Below are 21,317 nucleotides of genomic sequence, written 5' to 3' on the forward strand. Positions count from 1 at the left end.
TCTCTGTATACGTACTGATACACGCTGCTTCCTGTAGCCGGAAGCAGCGTGTATCAGTATGTATACAGAGAGAGGAGACCAGCGGCGAGAGAGCAGCGCTTGGAGCCAGGCAGCCGGTGAGTTGTAAACAGCGCTTCCCTGCTGCTCACGAACTCTGCATCTGAGGGGGGAGCACGGAGGGCGCCCGGGAGAGGAGAGGGAGGGAGAGGTCGGGCTGCCCTCCCTGCGGCTCCCCCCTCCATTATTGGGGGCATCTACCTATCTAACCTATTCTGGGGGCATCTACCTAATCTAACCTACGCTGGGGGGCAGCTGCTAATCTAACCTACGCTGGGGGGCACCTACCTATCTAACCTACACTGGGGGGCACCTACCTAATCTAACCTACACTGGGGGGCAGCTACCTATCTAACCTATACTGGGGGCAGCTACCTAATCTAACCTATGCTGGGGGGCAGCTACCTATCTAACCTATACTGGGGGCAGCTACCTAATCTAACCTACGCTGGGGGGCAGCTACCTATCTAACCTACGCTGGGGGGCACCTACCTAATCTAACCTACGCTGGGGGGCAGCTACCTATCTAACCTATACTGGGGGCAGCTACCTAATCTAACCTACGCTGGGGGGCAGCTACCTATCTAACCTATACTGGGGGGCACCTACCTAATCTAACCTATACTGGGGGGCAGCTACCTATCTAACCTATACTGGGGGGCAGCTACCTATCTAACCTACACTGGGGGGCAGCTACCTATCTAACCTACACTGGGGGGCAGCTACCTATCTAACCTACACTGGGGGGCAGCTACCTAATATAACCAACACTGGGGGGGCAGCTACCTATCTAACCTACACTGGGGGGCAGCTACCTAATCTAACCTATACTGGGGGGCAGCTACCTATCTAACCTATACTGGGGGGCACCTACCTAACCTATACTGGGGGGCACCTACCTAACCTATACTGGGGGGGCAGCTACCTTATCTAACCTATACTGGGGGGCAGCTACCTTATCTAACCTATACTGGGGGGCAGCTACCTAATCTAACCTATTCTGGGGGGCACCTGTCTAATCTAGCCTATACTAGGGGGCACCTACCTAATCTAACCTATACTGAGAGGCACCTACCTATCTAACCTAGGGGGGGGGGGCGCAATTTTTACACCCTCGCCCTGGGTGCATTTTAGCCTAGAAACTGCACTGGTCATAATGGATATAATGCAGCACATAAATCGTCCATAAGATGGCAGCACTATACCACAATGGCCAGTATGTCGATGATCCAAGATTCCGCTTCTGCTACTGCCCATTAGAGCAGCGTGATGCCTGGTATGCGTTATGGGCGCAATGCTTGCTGTACACGCTACAGCCTGTCTGGTGCGACGAAAACGTCGCACCGCTCAACTTTTTTTGAACATTTGCACTTCACTTTTTTTTTTACATCTGCGATCTCTCCTCCGACACGCCTCTCCCAAGCCCATTGGCTGTCCCATACTCACTCACGGCCTCACATGCCTACCTCTCTGCTAGCCCCCACCTCCTACAATTCACTTCATGGCCGCCCGGCCGGCCGGGGAAACTCATCATGCTACACGGCCGGGGATCGCAGAGACACCAGTACAGAGGCGCCTAGTGTCGCCACCCCGCTATACTGACAACTTCTGCTGGGTCATCCTGCTACTGTATCCCCATCACATCTAGGCTTCCTCTCTTGGAAAACATGACCAGCCCTCACTCACCATTTACTGCCTTATTACTCCTATTCAGGGACGGTACCGGGACGAGGCAGACAGGCTGCAGCCTCTCAGCGCTTACCCTAGAGGGCGCATTCCTCTGCACTCTCCCTGACGCACCATTCCTCTGCCCTCTACCCTCCTGCTCTATCATCTTCCCGGTCACCTCAGCCTTCTCCTCCTCTTTAGCAAACAGCGACCCGCCTGCTCGAAGCTCTTACAGACAAGTTGTGGCACGGCTGTGTGTACAGCGGGTTGCTAGGCAACAGCAGCAAGATGACTTCTATTGTGACGAAACACTCTCTCTATGACGTAGCTGGACTCTGTGCCTGGGGAGGGACAGGGACCCCCTGCTGACATTCAATTCAGACAGCAGTCAATGCCCATCTCTGCTGCTCATTCATGACTGGACAGGCAGACCACCCAGCTCTTATCAGCTGCTGGAGGCCTGAAAATTGACCTACAATTATCGGGGGACTTAATAATTACAATCATTGCACAACCAGGGGCTGCAGTTAGCCTACTCACCACAAGATGGACAAATCCCCACTTACAGGTGGAACGCACAGAAAGAAGGAAATTATGCCAAAGACAGGAAATTATGTAACAGCAGGAAGAGAGAAGTTGCAGGAGATGGAGGCACACGGCTGGAATCTGGAATTGTGTGATTGTTGTTTGAGTACTCCTGCTTTGGATGCCCGTGTCCTTTTTGGTTTTAGGGGGTTGGGATATTCAGAGGGGTTTTTGGAATTTTTCTACTAATAAAGTATTTTTTGACATTAAGTTCTGAAGAGTGGTGGTTGTTCTTAAATTTTATTGGTGTTGCATCATTCAACCTGCCTTCCCTCGGGCACTCGCTTGAGGTGAACTTAGTCTTTTTAGGGACTTGTGCACCAAGTCATACAATTTTTTTCTTGACAGGAAATGATGTAACAGCAGGAAGAGAAGTTGCAGGAGATGGAGAGAAGACACGACTGGAAGAGGTAATTGTGTGATTGTTGTTATAAATTGAGCAGAGCAGAGGTCGGGATGGACATACTTTGTTACAGAGGAGTTGATAGTACACTTGTCACTATCCTTATCATCCCCCTTGAAGTAATTGCCATACAAGAGACTTTTATAACTACTGAGACTTGTTTGCCAGTTGTCTAGTGAATCCCCTACACGTGCCATAGATTATGTCTGGCATCTCACCTTCCTAGTAATAATTCAGTCACATCACAGAGACAAGAGAAGATGTATATGGAATATAGCCATGTCCCTCCAGTGCCAGCATCTCACCTTCCTCGTAATAATTCAGTCACATCACAGAGACAAGAGAGGATGTATATGGAATATAGCCATGTCCCTCCAGTGCTGGCATCTCACCTTCCTAGTAATAATTCACATCACAGAGACAAGAGAAGATGTACATGGAATATAGTCATGTCCCTCCAGTGCCGGCATCTCACCTTCCTAGTAATAATTCAGTCACATCACAGAGACAAGAGAAGATGTATATGGAATATAGCCATGTCCCTCCAGTGCCAGCATCTCACCTTCCTAGTAATAACTCACATCACAGAGACAAGAGAAGATGTATATGGAATATAGCCATGTCCCTCCAGTGCTGGCATCTCACCTTCCTAGTAATAATTCAGTCACATCACAGAGACAAGAGAAGATGTATATGGAATATAGCCATGTCCCTCCAGTGCCAGCATCTCACCTTCCTCGTAATAATTAAGTCACATCACAGAGACAAGAGAAGATGTATATGGAATGTAGCCATGTCCCTCCATTGCTGGCATCTCACCTTCCTAGTAATAATTCACATCACAGAGACAAGAGAAGAGGTATATGGAATATAGCCATGTCCCTCCAGTGCTGGCATTTCCCATGTACCTTAAGCATTGCCCTTCACTCACACTAGGAGAGAGACACGAGGGCGTCAAAACCTCCTGTGGTTCTCACTTCTTCTGCTTACCTTGTAAACAACCCAGTATTCTATTACCTCTTATTGAAAATGTATCAGACTGTAATATACATATTGACTATACATGATATACATTCATACAGTCAGCTGTATCACAGTTTAAGTTTAGGTGGGGGGAAGTTAGTGTTAGGTGTAGGGAGGAGGAGGTTAGTGTTAGGCGTAGGGGAAGGTTAGTGTTAGGTGTAGGTATGGGGGGGGGGGGGTTAGTGTTGGGTGTAGGTATGGGGGGGGGGAGGTTGGTGTTAGGTGACTATACATGATATACATTCATACAGTCAGCCATTTCACAGCTCTCTTGTGTTAGGCGTAAGTAGGTTGAATGTTAGTCGGTGTTAGGTGTATAGAGGAGGTTAATGTTAGGTGTAAGTAGGGGGGAGTATAGTGTTAGATGTTGATAGGGGAGGTTAGTGTTAGGTGTAGATAGGGAGAGGTTAGTGTTAGGTTTAGGTGGGGGGAGGTTAGTGTTAGGTGTAGATAGGGAGAGGTTGGTGTTAGGTTTAGGTGGGGGGAGGTTAGTGTTAGGTGTAGGGAGGAGGAGGTTAGTGTTAGGCATAGGGGAAGGTTAGTGTTAGGTGTAAGTAATGGGGGGGGGGGGGGGGTTAGTGTTGGATGTAGGGAAGAGGAGGTTAGTGTTAGGTGTAGGTATGGGAGAGGTTGGTGTTGTTGAGGGAAGGTGGGGAGGAAGAGTTAGTGTAAGGTGTGGGGGGCGGGTTAGTGTTAAGTGTAGGTAGAGGGAGGTTAGTGTTAGGTGTCGGTAGAGGGAGGTTAGTTTTAGGTGTAGGTAGGGGGGAGGTTGGTGTTAGGTGTAGGTAGGAAGAGGTTAGTGTTAGGTGTAGGAAGGGGGAGGTTAGTGTTAGGTGTAGGTAGGGGGAGGTTAGTGTTCGGTGTAGGAAGGGAGTTAGCATTAGGTGTAGGTAGGGGGGAGGTTGGTGTTAGGCATAAGTAGAGGGGATGTTAGTCGGTGTTAGGTGTATAGAGGAGGAGGTTAGTGTTAGGTGTAAGGAGAAGTTAGTGTTAGGTGTAGGTAGGGGGAAGTTAGTGTTAGGTGTAGGTAGGGGGAAGTTAGTGTTAGGTGTATGTAGGGGGAAGTTAGTTTTAGGTGTAGGCATGGAGAAGGCTAGTGTTAGGTGTAGAGAGGAGGTTAATGTTAGGTGTAAGTGGGGGGGAGTATAGTGTTAGATGTTGATAGGGGAGGTCAGTGTTAGGTGTAGATAGGGAGAGGTTAGTGTTAGGTTTAGGTGGGGGGAGGTTAGTGTTAGGTGTAGATAGGGAGAGGTTGGTGTTAGGTTTAGGTGGGGGGAGGTTAGTGTTAGGTGTAGGGAGGAGGAGGTTAGTGTTAGGCATAGGGGAAGGTTAGTGTTAGGTGTAAGTAATGGGGGGGGGGAGGGGTTAGTGTTGGGTGTAGGGAAGAGGAGGTTAGTGTTAGGTGTAGGTATGGGAGAGGTTGGTGTTGTTGAGGGAAGGTGGGGGGGAAGAGTTAGTGTAAGGTGTTGGGGGCGGGTTAGTGTTAGGTGTAGGTAGAGGGAGGTTAGTGTTAGGTGTCGGTAGAGGGAGGTTAGTTTTAGGTGTAGGTAGAGGTGAGGTTGGTGTTTGGTGTAGGTAGGAAGAGGTTAGTGTTAGGTGTAGGAAGGGGGAGGTTAGTGTTAGGTGTAGGTAGGGGGAGGTTAGTGTTCGGTGTAGGAAGGGAGTTAGCATTAGGTGTAGGTAGGGGGGAGGTTGGTGTTAGGCATAAGTAGAGAAGATGTTAGTGTTATGTGGGGGGTGGAGTTAGTGTTATGCATAGGTAGAGGGAGGTTAGTATTAGGTGTAGAGTTGGGCGAACTGTTAGCGCAACTGCAGCCGAACTGTTCGGCTGCCCAACCTGTCATGTGGCTGTGGCTCTTACTACTTCCGGGTCGCAATGACCCGGAGTAGTACGTCTGCGCTGGCCCGGCGGAGCGCTTCCTAGATCGCGCTCCTGTTGCCGGGCACTCTCTGCGCATGTGTGTGACGTCACTCATGACGTCACACACATGCGCAGAGAGTGCCCGGCAACGGGAGCGCGATCTAGGACGCGCTCCGCCGGGCCAGCGCAGACGTACTACTCCGGGTCATTGCGACCCGGAAGTAGTAAGAGCCACAGCCACATGACAGGTTGGGCAGCCGAACAGTTCGGCTGCAGTTGCGCTAACAGTTCGCCCAACTCTAATTAGGTGTACGTAGGGTGAAGGGTTAGTATTAGGTAGAGGTGTGGAGGGAACATTGCACCCATTTTAACATGTGGTGCTTTTAAATGTACGCCTTGAAGGGAGTAGTAGAATTTTACTTTAGGGTAGTAGGCCTTTATTCCTGAGAATGATACAAAGTATCTATATATTGGACTAGGTTAGATAATTGCCCCTTAGGGATGGAGACATAGAGAGGAATATAATCTGTGAATAGTGCGGAGTGGAGCTGTGACTGGCTGATCTTGTATGCCATGGAATACTGAGCCCATAAGATCCTCGTGGAGCAGCTGCCACCTCCAGCTGGTGCCTCACACATATGCACACTCTCTGTATTACCTTATCTCTGGATTTCTATTACTTCTTATGCTATAAATTATGAAGCTAAATACACCTGTTATCATCTGTAAGATAGGTAGAAAACGAGGTGCACAGGACCACTAGCCTGGGTCACTCCGGAGTGCTCAAGGCCCAAAATAGTTCCACCAAGTTAGATACTGTAGAGATAGGAGCGGCCGGGCACATCCAGTAAAAAAAGACCTTTATTGAAATGCATTTAAAATCGGTGCAGACAAACTAGACGACAGTCAGCCAGAAGAGAAAGGGGCAAGCATGTAACAGGATCGTCAACAGCTGTTTCGCACTCTACATAGGAGCGCTTCCTCAGGACCTGTGCTTATTACTGCAGTCACAGGAGTTGTATGTTTATCCCAGCCGTTATGGGAGGCCGGCCTGTTTCTCTTCCCTGTGAAGGAGGACATTTTCCCTGATAGCTTTTCCCAGCAGCTGTTCATAGCAACAGTCACTAAGGCCGGCAGCCAATAATATGTTGTGCATCAAAAAAGAAAAACAGTTGAATCAGGCACTGCAGTGGTTACTGTTTTAATGGTGTTTCAGATTGTGGATAAAATCACCATTGTTATATCAAAATTGTGACATTCAAAAAGGTAGGTGCAAAACATCATCATCTGTAGAAAAATCGTCATGTGCAAACATATTGTGCATTCAAATAGTTGCAAGAGGAGGATGTCCTACCATATCAAAAGGTGGCGGTGGTGGGTGCAGGGCAAAATCGGTAGCCTAACGGCCGTTTCGTACGGCGGTTCTTCTTCCGAGGCTGATCCACTCGGAAGAGCCCTGCACCCACCACCGCCACCTTTTGATATGGTAGGACATCCTCCTCTTGCAACTATTTGAATGCACAATATGTTTGCACATGACGATTTTTTCTACAGATGATGATGTTTTGCACCTACCTTTTTGAATGTCACAATTTTGATATAACAATGGTGATTTTATCCACAATCTGAAACACCATTAAAACAGTAACCACTGCAGTGCCTGATTCAACTGTTTTTGTTTTTTGATGCTGATCCTATGTGTATTTTTCGCTAATTAGTCATGAGCACGTAGTATCTGTTATAGTATCAAGGTGGCCTTTAGAACATCTGTCCATCCCCATTCCCAGTGACACGGCTACAGGTTTTGTAGTGCCGGCAACCTTTTGCTCCTTGATTTGATCAATAATATGTTGTGCAATACAGTTGTTGTGGGTCAGTGGAGGTCTCAGGGTAGGGATGTTCTGATGGAGCAGGTTCTGTCCATTGTGTCCAGTTGCAGCAGTTCAGACAGTGCCACCGGATGACCATATCCATTGTATCTCTGATGGAGAGAAGCCAATGTGCAGTCAGGAGCCACTGGTGTTGGGCAGTCCCACAGTGGGAGAGGTTGGAGTATGCAGAAAGATGATGGCTGGTGAGTCACAGCTAGGGGGTGGAGCCAGGTAACAAGGGGCTTGGCTGGTAGGACAGGCAGAAAAGATGGAGGCTGCAGCTGGGGAGGGGTTGGGTGGCCTCTGCTGCTTTGGTCTTGGTATTGGCACTGTCCCAGTTGGGAGGTTTGTTGCTCTTGGAGGGTTTGGGGTTAGTAGGTGATGGACAGGTGAGGTCAGGATATGGAGCTGCAGTTCCCTCTGCCTAGTTCATTAGGTGCCAGAGCCATAAGTAATGATCATTTGTAGCTAATTAGCTGCAGGCCTCTGCTCCTATCTTCCTCTGTCTCCAGCTGTTCTCTCCTCACATCCTCATCCATTTACCGCTGCCGGCACTGCTGTATCCTCCCAGGATTGTGTGCATGGAGAGGAGGAGAGAAGCACCAGATGATGAGCAAGGCACACTGTGAGAGAGGACTGTGGTACTGAATGTGCAGGAGACCACAGCTTATGGGATATTATCACCCCGAGCAAATTATGTTCTTTCCTGTGCTCTGTTTATTACTGCTAATATCTTACAGCTTTAATTTGTTATCCATTTCAGAACTGAGTTCTGAGCTCAAAAAACAAGAGAAGGTATCCGAGGAGTGTTCTGCAGTCTGTAGAAGAGAAACACATGATGAGAACAGACAAAGAGAAAGAAGTATGTGAGGAGTGATCAGCAGTCTATGGAGGAGCGTGACATGATGGGGACAATTAAAGAAGAAGAAGTAGAGAAGTATGTGAGGAGTGATCAGCAGTCTATGGAGGAGGGGGACATGATGGGGACAATTAAAGAGGAAGAAGAGAAGTATGTGAGGAGTGATCAGCAGTCTATGGAGAAGGGTGACATGATAAGGACAATTAAAGAAGAAGAAGTAGAGAAGTATGCGAGGAGTGATCAGCAGTCTATGAAGGAGGGTGACCTGATGAGGATAATCAAAGAAGAAGAAGAAGAAGAGAAGTATGTGAGGAGTGGTCAGCAGTCTATGGAGAAGGGTGACATGATGGGGACCATTAAGGAGGAAGAAGACATGACATATGTGAAGGATGATCAGCAGTCCATGGAGGAGGGGGACATGATGAGGACAATTAAAGTGGAAGAAGAGACATGTGAGGAGTGATCAGCGGTCTATGAAGAAGGGTGACATGATGAGGACAATGAAAGAAGAAGAGAAGTATGTGAGGAGTGATCAGCAGTCTATGGAGGAGGGTGACATGATGGGGACAATTAAAGAAGAGGAAGACATGACATATGTGAAGAGTGATCAGCAGTCTATGGAGCCGGGTGACATGATGAGGACAAATATAGAGAAAACCCCATTTTCAGAGGGCAGAACAGGTGAGTAATCAATATTAAGTGTTGAATATCTTGTTGGTTATTATGACTGTGTCACTGCTCACAGACTGGCCATATTAGGAGTTAGAATGCAAGGATCAGTGCAGGGCTGTGGAGTCGGAGTCGGGGCAATTTTGGGTGCCTGGAGTCGGAGTCGGGAAAAAATGCACCGACTCCGACTCCTAATGAATTTAAACTGTAATTAAAATAGAAAATATGATAAAATGTTCTATTTCTCAGATAATAGTCATCATAAATAATTTATACATACAGTAATAGCTGTGCTTAGTCCATAAAAATGAAATAAACCAATCAAAATTAGTTACTTGTTAGGGCTACACGATTTTAGGGGGAAAAAAATTCTCTCAAAAATTGCGATTTCGATTTTTTCACGATTTTCTTCAAATCAAGCTTTAGCACTAAATTCACATTGCCCCAACTACACTCTGCCAACACCTGATGATCCACCAATACACTACACTATGCTAACTTGAATCTTGATGCCCCACCAATTAAACTCCACTGCACAATGCTAACCTCTGATTCCCATCAATAACACACTAAGCTAACTCCTGATGCCCACCAGCTATGCTACAATGCACTACTCTAATGCTCGCTCTAGACGCCGCGATGTGTCTTATCAATCGAGCCGCTGATGCGGCTCGATTGATAAGTTCCGACAAGTCCGATCTCGCCGCCGCCGATTCCCTGCTCGTTCCCCACGAGCGGACAATGGCAGGGAATCGAGCAGAAGATAAGCGGCGCCGGCGGGGACGAGGGGGGGTCGAATCCGATGCACGTGGGGTCGCGGCGGGGATGCGGCTAATTGAGCCGCCGGATCGCTCCGTCTAGATCTAGCTTAACACCTTCTGCCCCCATTCCCAGCTACACTACACTTAACCCCTGCAGCTACAATGACTACTCTGTATCTGCCACTGTTAAGCCTGAAGCACTAGGCAGACAGGCTAGTTAAAGTAGTGGCTAAGCTAGCATGGTCATGAAGCAGAGCCTGTGACAGAGAGCACAGCAGGACCAGGCAGATAGATCATACACACAGACTGCATGCAGGGTGTATACCAGGGCTGTGGAGTCGGTCCAAATTTCCACCGACTCTGACTCCTCAGTTTAGGATTCCTCTGACTCCTCGACTCCGACTCCTCTAATTTGCATATTACAATTTTGTTGATTAACAGTATGTAACGTGAAATTTGTCTCTTAACTGCCAACGCTTAGGAATTTTACAAGACAACTGAAGTGAGAAGGAGATGGAGACTGCCATATTTATTCCCTTTAGACTAAAACTAGTCCTTGGTAAGAGTACTTGTAAAAGGTACAGACCGGAACAAAGAACAAGAATTAGTTACTTGTGCTGCTTCAATAAAGCAGTCCCCGTATTTTTAAAGTCAGATATACATATTTAAAGTCAGATATACATATCTGATTGTGACTGTACAGTATATATGATGTGTACACAGGAATCTCATATATATACTAAATAACATCTATGCTGTAAGTATAAAGCCTGATGTGCAGCCGTGTCACTAATAGAGATGGTCAATGAGATGGAAATAATTCTGCATTGATGCTGGTTTATGGAAATGTACTCACTCTCTTTGCTCATAAAATCAAATAATTTGATATGTTGTTAAAATTTGGTTTGGTGACTACAAATTAAAGGGTACCTGAGACGGATGAAAAGAAGATTGTTATACATACCTGGGGCTTCTTCCAACCCCCTTCAGGCTAATCAATCCCTCGTTGTCCTCCTTCACCACCTGGAACTTCTGCTATGAGTCCCGGTAATTCAGCCAGTCAGAGCAGTCTGGCTATGTGCCGCTTCCACAGCTAGGAGCATTCTGCACAGGTGTAGTACGCCCCTGGCAGCGGAGTGTGTGCATGCGCACTACACCAGACTGGCTCAAGTACCTGGACTCATAGCAGAAGATCCAGGTGGCGAAGGAGGACAGCGAGGGACTGATTAGCCTGAAGGGGGCTGGAGGAAGCCTCAGGTATGTATAAAACTTTAATTTCATCTGTCTCAGGTTTACTTTGGTACACAATAGTACTATACTCTACATATGCACTCCCCACAGAGCTGCAGGGAATCCACTGAGAATGTTGTGCACATTGAACAGAGAGGTGTTGTCTGTCACCCATAAACCTTGTTCAGATTGTGCATGAAGAATGTGTAATAGAGGAAGAATCTCCTCATTCCCCTGCAGAGTACCTGCACATCACTCTTACATGTACCCACAGTTACATTGCCTAGGGCCTGATAGATGTTCTTTGTTCCGGCCTGTACCTTTTACAAGTACTCTTACCAAGGACTAGTTTTAGTCTATGACTAAAGGGAATAAATATGTCAGTCTCCATATCCTTCTCACTTCAGTTGACTTTTAAAATTCCTAAGCGTTGGCAGTTAAGAGACGAATTTCATGTTACATACTTTCTATCAACAAGATTTTAATATGCAAATTAGAGGAGTCGGAGTCGAGGAGTCTGAGTCGGTGGAATCCTAAACTGAGGAGTCGGAGTCGGTGGATTTTTGTAACTACTCCACAGCCCTGGATCAGTGTTGCACCGGTAAATAGTAAATTTAACACCAGCTAGTTTGAAAATAAGAGTATCCACCTCTCTTACAAAGATAAACAATATCTTGTAATAATCAAAAAAGTGCTAAGTGCATTTAAAACACCGCTATGTAGCAATTCATCAAAATAAAATGTGCAGTAACAAGAATACGTGAATAAATAGACTAGGGTTGTAACGGTATGAAATTCCACGGTATGATAACCGTCAAAAAAAATACCACGGTATGACGGTATTACGGTATACGGTATTGTACTATTATTTAGACCCGGGCCCCCCCCCCTTTCCCCCTGAAGCCAGTAGTAGGTGGCCGCAGCATAGATAGCCAGGGATAGGTGTAGCTAGTACTAGGTGGCCGCAGCATAGGTATCCAGAGATAGGTGTAGCTAGTACTAGGTGGCCGCAGCATAGGTAGCCAGGGATAGGTGTAGCCAGTAATAGGTGACCGCAGTATAGGTAGCCGCAGTATAGGTAGTCAGTGATAGGTGTAGTCAGTAGTAGGTGCTCAGAGCATACGTAGCCAGGGACAAGTGTAGCCAGTAGTAGGTGCTTGCAGCATAGGTAGCCAGTGACAGGTGTAGTCAGTAGTAGGTGTGCGCAGCATAGGTAGCCAGAGATAGGGTGTAGTCAGTAGAAGGTGCTCGCAGCATAGGTAGCCAGGGACAGGGTGTAGTCAGTAGTAGGTGCTCGCAGGATAGGTAGCCAGGGTTAGGTGTAGCCAGTAGTAGGTGCTCGCAGCATAGGTAGCCAGAGATAGGTGTAGTCAGTAGTAGGTGCTCGCAGGATAGGTAGCCAGGGTTAGGTGTAGCCAGTAGTAGGTGCTCGCAGGATAGGTAGCCAGGGATAGGTGTAGTCAGTAGTAGGTGCTTGCAGAATAGGTAGCCAGGGATAGGTGTAGTCAGTAGTAGGTGCTCGCAGGATAGGTAGCCAGGGTTAAGTGTAGCCAGGACTAGGTGCTCGCAGCATAGGTAGCCAGGGATGGGTGTACTCAGTAGAAGGTGCCCGCAGCATAGGTAGCCAGAGATGGGTGTAGCCAGAAGCAGGTGGCTGCAGCACAGAGAGCCGGGGGGAGGGAGAGGGGAAGCAGCAGCAGGGATAAATACTCACATGCCAGCAGCCAGGTCCTTCACCGATGTACGGGCTTTCATTGTACTTCATGTTCTTGCATCAGCTTGTAATAGCACCCAGGGGGCGCTGTTTCAAGGAAATGTGATGCAAGAACAGGAAGGACAATGAAGCCCGGGTGCATCGTGAAGGACGGAGCTGGCTTCTCGGAAGTGAGTATTTGTATCCCCGCCGCTGTTCGTGCGCTCGTCGCTGCGTCGCATCCCCGCCGCTACGTCGCCCCGCCCTCCCGATCGCCCCGCCCCTAAAACCGGTAAAACGAGATTGTGCACGGTACGGTTACCGTGCACAATGAAACCGCGATATATCGTAATACCGGTATATCGCGGCAACCCTAAAATAGACAATAGTATATATCGGTACGTACCTACAGTCACTCACGCATTCAGACCACGGACACCTCCACTCGCTGCAGTGACAAAATGAACTGGGAGGGTCCTGAAAAAGTGTGCAAAAATAGCAAATAGTAAAAAGCAAAAATATGTCATTAACCTACTTATAAACAAAATGATGCATTTAACCTGCTAATAAACTCTGCAGGCTTCTGTGAAACAATCATCAACCATTAAATGTGCTTGAAAGTAGTTTAGCAGTTTGTAGTCGTAGCACATTTAGTGTAAATCTTATGCAGGATGATGCAGGTCAGATTGCTTTTCCCTTTGTGCGGGTGAATGTAAGTCACTAGCTGCAATTGCTGCAATGACTGGATAATCGCTAATAGAATGTGCTGATGTTCAATGGTAGTTAAAGGGAACCTGAAATGAAAAAAATCATATGATATAATGAATTTTATGTGTAGTACAGCAAAGAAAAAGAACATTAGTAGCAAAGATAGTCTCATATTGTTTCCAGTACAGGATGCGTTAAGAAACTTCAGTTGTTATCTATGCAGAAGAGCTGCTGTGAGCTCTCAGACCCACTGGGTGAAATACAGTCCTGTTTTCTGAGGCACTTATACATCAAATAGAAAGCGAGACACAGCTTCAGATTAGGTTTTACTGCCGGGGAGTTCAGAGGATCATTAGCTCCGCTTTGTTTTATAGTTTGAAATACAGAGTGTGGTTTGTAATTTCAAATATGACAGAACGATGCAATGTTATAAAGAGAGACTGAAGCCTTTCAAAATACCTCTTTTTATGCTGCAGGCTTCTTCATCAATAGAACCCAAGCTGATTCGCCGCGGGGTCTCAGCAGAACGAGGGCCTTATACCCCCCAAATCCCGGGTCAAAATTCCACGGCTTTCCATGTCGCGGATTGTGCTGCCGGGGAGGCGGAGCTTTGCGCTGTAGCTCCGCCTCCAGTACAGTCAGTCCGCGCTGATCTCCGCCTCTCCCCTCTCAATGAAAGAAGACTGAGGGGCGTGGAGAGGCGGAGCTTTGCGCTGTAGCTCTGCCTCCAGTACAGTCAGTCTGGCTGATCTCCGCCTCTCCCCTCTCAGTGAAAGAAGACTGAGAGGGGCGGGGAGAGGCGGAGCTTTGCGCTGTAGCTCTGCCTCCAGTACAGTCAGTCCGCGCTGATCTCCGCCTCTCCCCTCTCAGTGAAAGAAGACTGAGAGGGGCGGGGAGAGGCGGAGCTTTGCGCTGTAGCTCTGCCTCCAGTACAGTCAGTCTGGCTGATGGCCGCCTCTCCCCTCTCAGTGAAAGAAGACTGAGAGGGGCGGGGAGAGGCGGAGCTTTGCGCTGTAGCTCTGTCTCCAGTACAGTCAGTCTGCGCTGATCACCGCCTCTCCCCTCTCAGTGAAAGAAGACTGAGAGGGGCGGGGAGAGGTGGACAGTACAGTCAGTCTGGCTGATCGCCGCCTCTCCCCTCTCAGTGAAAGACAGAACGATGCAATGTTATAAAGAGAGACTGAAGCCTTTCAAAATACCTCTTTTTATGCTGCAGGCATCTTCATCAATAGAACCCAAGCTGATTCGCCGCGGGGTCTCAGCAGAACGAGGGCCTTATACCCCCCAAATCCCGGGGCAAAATTCCAAGGCTTTCCATGTCGCGGATTGTGCTGCCGGGGAGGCGGAGCTTTGCGCTGTAGCTCCGCCTCCAGTACAGTCAGTCCGCGCTGATCTCCGCCTCTCCCCTCTCAGCGAAAGAAGACTGGGGCGTGGAGAGGTGGAGCTTTGCGCTGTAGCTCTGCCTCCAGTACTGTCAGTCCGCGCTGATCTCCGCCTCTCCCCTCTCAGTGAAAGAAGACTGAGAGGGGCGGGAAGAGGCGGAGCTTTGCGCTGTAGCTCTGCCTCCAGTACAGTCAGTCTGGCTGATCGCCGCCTCTTCCCTCTCAGTGATAAAAGACTGAGAGGGGCGGGGAGAGGCGGAGCTTTGCGCTGTAGCTCTGCCTCCAGTACAGTCAGTCTGCGCTGATCTCCGCCTCTCCCCTCTCAGTGAAAGAAGACTGAGAGTGGCGGGGCGAGGTGGAGCTTTGCGCTGTAGCTCTGCCTCCAGTACAGTCAGTCTGGCTGATCGCCGCCTCTCCCCTCTCAGTGAAAGAAGACTGAGAGGGGCGGCGAGAGGTGGAGCTTTGCGCTGTAGCTCTGCCTCCAGTACAGTCAGTCTGGCTGATCGCCGCCTCTCCCCTCTCAGTGAAAGAAGACTGAGAGAGGCGGGGAGAGGTGGAGCTTTGCGCTGTAGCTCTGCCTCCAGTACAGTCAGTCTGGCTGATCGCCGCCTCTCCCCTCTCAGTGATAGAAGACTGAGAGGGGTGGGGAGAGGCGGAGCTTTGCACTGTAGCTCTGCCTCCAGTACAGTCAGTCTGGCTGATCGCCGCCTCTCCCCTCTCAGTGAAAGAAGACTGAGAGGGGCGGGGAGAGGTGGAGCTTTGCGCTGTAGCTCTGCCTCCAGTACAGTCAGTCTGGCTGATCTCCGCCTCTCCCCTCTCAGTGAAAGAAGACTGAGAGGGACAGTGAGAGGCGGAGCTTTGCGCTGTAGCTCTGCCTCCAGTACAGTCAGTCTGGCTGATCGCCGCCTCTCCCCTCTCAGTGAAAGAAGACTGAGAGAGGCGGGGAGAGGCGGAGCTTTGCGCTGTAGCTCTGCCTCCAGTACAGTCAGTCTGCGCTGATCTCCGCCTCTCCCCTCTCAGTGAAAGAAGACTGAGAGAGGCGGGGAGAGGCGGAGCTTTGCGCTGTAGCTCTGCCTCCAGTACAGTCAGTCTGCGCTGATCGCCGCCTCTCCCCTCTCAGTGAAAGAAGACTGAGAGAGGTGGAGAGAGGTGGAGCTTTGCGCTATAGCTCTGCCTCCAGTACAGTCAGTCTGGCTGATCGCCGCCTCTCCCCTCTCAGTGAAAGAGGACTGAGAGGGGCGGGGAGAGGCGGAGCTTTGCGCTGTAGCTCTGCCTCCAGTACAGTCAGTCTAGCTGATCGCCGCCTCTCCCCTCTCAGTGATAGAAGACTGAGAGGGGCGGGGCGAGGCGGAGCTTTGTGCTGTAGCTCTGCCTCCAGTACAGTCAGTCCGCGCTGATCTCCGCCTCTCCCCTCTCAGTGAAAGAAGACTGAGAGGGGCGGGGAGAGGCGGAGCTTTGCGCTGTAGCTCTGCCTCCAGTACAGTCAGTCTGCGCTGATCTCCGCCTCTCCCCTCTCAGTGAAAGAAGACTGAGAGAGGCGAGGAGAGGCGGAGCTTTGCGCTGTAGCTCTGCCTCCAGTACAGTCAGTCTGCGCTGATCGCCGCCTCTCCCCTCTCAGTGAAAGAAGACTGAGAGGGGCGGGGAGAGGCGGTGATCAGTGCAGATTGATGCGAGTAGATGCAGAGCTACTGCACAAAGCTCTGTCTCTACCCGGAAGGAGCCCCAAATCTTTCCCCGGCTATTTCAGGGGGACCTTGTTCTGCCGCGTCCCCACGGCGAATCAGCTTGAGCTATGATGATAAAGAGGCCTGCAGCATAAAAACAGGTATTTTGAAATGCTTCAGACTCTCTTTAGAGAAAAGCTATATAACTAAAAATAAAATGATGATACTCTTTTCTTTGCTACTAATGTACTTTTAATTATCCATACTACACATACATTTCATTATCTCATAAGTTTTGTTTTCTTTCAGTGTCACTTTAATACACAGGAATCCTGTGCAGAGTGTAGGTAAAACTCAGTTTTGAAAATAGATGTAAGACGTGGGCTGAAATGTGGTAAGTGCAGTAGGCAGCGTGGTTTGCAGACACTTACCATGTGTATTTGTCGATACACCTGTATTAATAAGGCCTGGAGAAAGGTGTTGTACCCGGGTGCCCCATTTTCCCCTTTGGCCCTGGCTTGCTGCTAATTTGTATTAAAGTGAACATCGGCGCCTGATTTGGCGAATACTTGAGTTGCATGAGGAATGGCAATTACACGCCCGTGCTGCATCCCTGTGAGATCCATGTTGCGTTAATGTCAATAAATGTTAACCATCTTAGCGGTATGGACGAGCTCAGCTCAGAGGGTGCCGCTCAGGCCCTGCTGTGCCAATTTTGATCAAATAAAAAGCAGCACGCGCAGCCGGCACTTTGCCAGCCGCATGTGCTACCTGATCGCCACCGCAGCGCGGCGATCCGCCGCCTGCAGCGGCGAAAGAGGGTCCCCCCAGCCACCCGAGCCCTGCGCAGCCGGAACAAATAGTTCCGGCCAGCGCTAAGGGCTGGATCGGAGGCGGCTGACGTCAGGACGTCGGCTGACGTCCATGACGTCACTCCGCTCGTCGCCATGGCGACAAGGAAAGCCAAACCAGGAAGGCTGCTCATTGCAGCCTTCCTTGTTACTTCTGATTGCCGGCGGCAATCAGAAGAATGCGTCGAGCACCCTCTAGTGGGCTTTCATGCAACCAACTTTCAGTTGGCTGCATGAAATAGTTTTTTTTTTATTAAAAAAAAAACCTCCCGCAGCCGCCCTGGCGATCCTAATAGAACGCCAGGGTGGTTAAATAAGCCATACTATTTACTTGCCAAAACATTTTTAGTGGCAGCCACTGTCTGAGAGGCCTAAAAAAATATTTAGGCAGGTAAATGCTCAATTTTTCAGGCACCTCAGACAGTGGCTGCAACCACAAATTTATTAGGCAGGTAATCCCAAATTTGTCAAGCCTCTCAGTCAGTGGCAGCAATTTAAAATGTTTAGGCAGGTAAATGCTGATTTTTTTTTTTTTAAACAATAGCGTTTTTATTAAGTGAAAGAAAAAAAGGTGTGTACAGTCATAAACAGGTATACACAAATCAAATCCATTTGTGGGGCTAAAAACATAAAAACTTACACAGTTCAATTAAGCATGTTAGCCAGTTTGTCACATGTTAGAAGATATAAAAAAAAATCTGCTAGACAGCAACAGGCTGGTATCTTGGCATTACTGGAAAGGGGATTGTGTCTGCTATGCATGAAATAATCTATTGCCAGCTGGGAAGCATGCTAACCATGATTACAAGGTACTTACATACTGAAAGCTAACAATAACAATAATAATAATAACATTTCTATAGAGCTTTTCTCCCATAGCATGCAAAGCGCTTAGGCTCTCTCAGATTCAGAAATTGGCAGTAGGATGAAGTATTGACACAACAGAAATTATATTTCTGCAAATGCCAGACTAAACAGGTGGGTTTTCAGTCTGGATTGAAACACATCCAGAGATGGAGCTGTCCTGATCTGCTGAGGTAAGGATTTCCATAATGTAGGAGAGGCATGACAGAAGGCTCTGGGACCAAAAGTTTCCAGGTGAACTCTGGGTATGACTAGATTATTAGAACGTGTGGATCTGAGATTGCGGGGATTGCTACACAGCTGTAACATTTCTTTCATATATCCAGGGCCAGATTATGTAGTGATTTAAATGTCAGTAGGCCAATCTGGAATAGGTCCCTCCATTCTATAGGTAGCCAGTGAAGGGAGTGCAGGACTGGTGTTATGTGGCAGTGACGGGGTTGGTTAACAGTCTGGCAGCAGTATTCTGTATCAGCTGTAGGCAGTACAAGTCCTTTTTTGGAAGGCTGGTGTAGAGAACATTGACCTAGTCCAGTCGGGATGTAAGGAAGGCATGAACTAAGGTTGGCAGATCTTCTAGGGGGATGAGGTGCTTGATTTTTGTGATGTTCTTCAAGTGAAAATAGGATGATTTCACCACAGCAGAGATGTGGGTTCTGAAGTTTAAATCCCCATCAATTAGAACTCCCTGGCTACGCACATGCTCAGAGCTGTGTAGATCTGTGCCTCCTATTCCCAGTGGTGAAGACTTCAGGAGAAGTTGTTTTTGTTGTCATTCGCTTCCCTCCGATTAGAAGGACTTAAGTTTTATCTGCATTTAGTCTCAGCCAGTTGTCACTCATCCATTGCTGTAGTTCAGCTAGGCAGGTGTTTATTGTTGGGAGTTGGGTCTGTCACCCCAGGCTTGAAGGAAAGATATAGTTGAGTGTCATTAGCATAGCAGTGGGATGTCAGTCCGTCAGGTATGTAAGGCTGAGAGCTAGCAGAGGCATCCCATAGGCTGGCAGGGTAAAATACACAACCTGTGTTTTGGGGTATTATTGGCGCTCCTTCCATCTATCCCATACTAGAGTTCTTGATGGCCTTCTATCTACACACACTTGTTTTTTTTTTTATAAGGAAATGAGCTGTCTACTCTTTTAACCCAGTTTTGAAAGGTTAGTGGCGAGGGCACAAGCCATCTATCTGCTTGCCGCCTCTTGCCTGGCCATGATCAGCACTCCTGACAAAAAGGATTTACGGGGAGTTGCCAAACCCTCATCATGTATGACACCCAAAATGCATACAATTGGATCAGCGTTCATAGGGAACCTTGTCATGCAAGAATTTTGTAAGTTGTTTCCAGTCATCTATTATCACGGGGTAATCCTTAATAAGATGAAAAAAGGGGGGTGCGGGAGATATTTGGGACAGACATCAGTGGCCATGGAGTTATATGTAACTAGCCTGTTCGGGGTCAGATAGTCCTGCTGGAGAATATATAATTGCATGATTCTACCATGAACATAGGGGGATACCTTTTTCACAGCATCAAGGGCATTTTCCCAATCCTCATCTACATTATTATTATTATTATTATTTATTATTCTGATTATTTAGTATTTATATAGCGCCATCATCTTCCGCAGCGCTGTACAGAGTATATATTGTCTTGTCACTAACTGTGCCTCAGAGGGGCTCACAATCTAATCCCTACCATAGTCATATGTTTATGTATGTTTTGTACAGTACATGTATTGTAGTCTAGGGCCAATTTAGGGGGAAGCTAATTAACATATCTGTATGTTTTTGGAGTGCCCGGAGGAAACCCATGCAGCCACGGGGAGAACATACAAACTCCTTGCAGATGTTGACCTGGCTGGGATTTGAACCAGGGACCCAGTGCTGCAAGGCGACAGCGCTAACCACTACGACGTTGTGCTACCTAAATAAAAATTATATACTCATTGAAGTTGTTCTTCTTGCCACGACTAAGTCTCTTGTGACACAGGATGCATATGGCTTCTGTACTGTATCAGGCAGACACGCAGAAATAAGCCCACACTGCAGAGCCTTGTACTGATGCTCTGGTACCGGTAGGAGTGACTGGGCAATGTGTCTGGCTGACCCCAGGTGACTTCACACTTTCCTGTTTGCCTCCTGTCCCCTGCAACCTCTCCCTGCTTCTCACTCTTATCCTCCCTTTCCAAGGCTCTGTCTCTCCCTCTGATTGCTCCTCCTGTTCCTCTCTTGTGGGCACCCATGTGACATCCATCACCCCCATCGCTTACACTTCCCAGCTCACAGTAGGTGCCACAGCAGGGAAATTGCACCTTGTGGTGACCTCAGTACTGTCGTCTGAGTGTCTAACTTCCTCTATACACACACCTTATTAATATGGATCTTCGTATATAACTTTAATTAGAGGAAAACTAGTAATAAAACATAATATTTAATTCAATTAGGATAAAAACATTGTAAAGCCGCTCAAACATCATTGTGAAGTGAAAACACAGTGGGGGTTACCTACGCAGCTCTTACTGTTACTGTAAGGCCTGGGACCCACTAAGCACTTGTGATGAGAAGCCCTTGATAATGTAATGCTATGTGTGTGATCACACGTGGGGGATGGGATTTGTTGTTTTATCCCCCATAGCATTACATTAGCAAGAGATTCACAAATCACAAGTGCTTAGAAAATTGCTGCCAGTTGTTTCCAGGCCTAACTCTGAGATGGTGCAAATTGTATGCTAATTATATGCAAAATTCTGCATCTGCTTCATCTGGTCCATTTTCAAACTGCATAAACTTTGCCTCAACTTGGAATTCTTAGCAGCTCACTGACCATCGCTAATGATAATTGTTCCTCCTCTCAGAATTCTCGAACAGGAAGTGATGATGTTTCTCTATTTGCAGTGCGGAGTCCCGGCATCAGGAAACTCTCAGAGACTCGTCTCTCTGTATCCACAGACTGTACAGCGGATGATGATGTCACTGGACAAGAGTCTCCTGCAGATATCCTGGTTACCCCAAATTTTCCCCCAGACTCCCCTCACCTGTCTAACCCTGAGGGGCCTCATACCCAGCACAGCTCTCCCCCTGCAGGAGGGTCTTATTCCTGTTCCATGTGTGGGAAATGTTTTGTTCGGAAATCACATCTTGTCAGACATGAGAGATCTCACACTGGTG

At 48.1% G+C, this 21,317-nt stretch overlaps 2 protein-coding genes across 2 annotated transcripts in view; both read left to right on the plus strand.

Moving 5' to 3' along the window:
• The window catches only part of LOC137535357 (zinc finger protein 850-like), a 144,644-nt gene that overhangs the window by 121,348 nt on the left and 1,979 nt on the right, over positions 1-21,317 (plus strand). Inside the window, exon 5 of the mRNA XM_068257185.1 lies at positions 9,102-9,106. Coding sequence (XP_068113286.1) covers positions 9,102-9,106 — 5 coding nt within the window. The remainder of the gene's footprint in view (positions 1-9,101; positions 9,107-21,317) is intronic.
• On the plus strand, positions 1,706-21,119 carry LOC137535355 (S-antigen protein-like). The gene is made up of 3 exons (XM_068257184.1): positions 1,706-2,720; positions 8,232-9,008; positions 21,045-21,119. Exon 2 carries the CDS (start codon positions 8,356-8,358, stop codon positions 8,788-8,790), a length of 435 nt encoding a protein of 144 aa, XP_068113285.1. The 5' UTR covers positions 1,706-2,720; positions 8,232-8,355; the 3' UTR covers positions 8,791-9,008; positions 21,045-21,119.

This window comes from Hyperolius riggenbachi, chromosome 10, assembly GCF_040937935.1.
Source record: "Hyperolius riggenbachi isolate aHypRig1 chromosome 10, aHypRig1.pri, whole genome shotgun sequence".
In the NCBI taxonomy this organism is placed as follows: Eukaryota; Metazoa; Chordata; class Amphibia; order Anura; family Hyperoliidae; genus Hyperolius; species Hyperolius riggenbachi.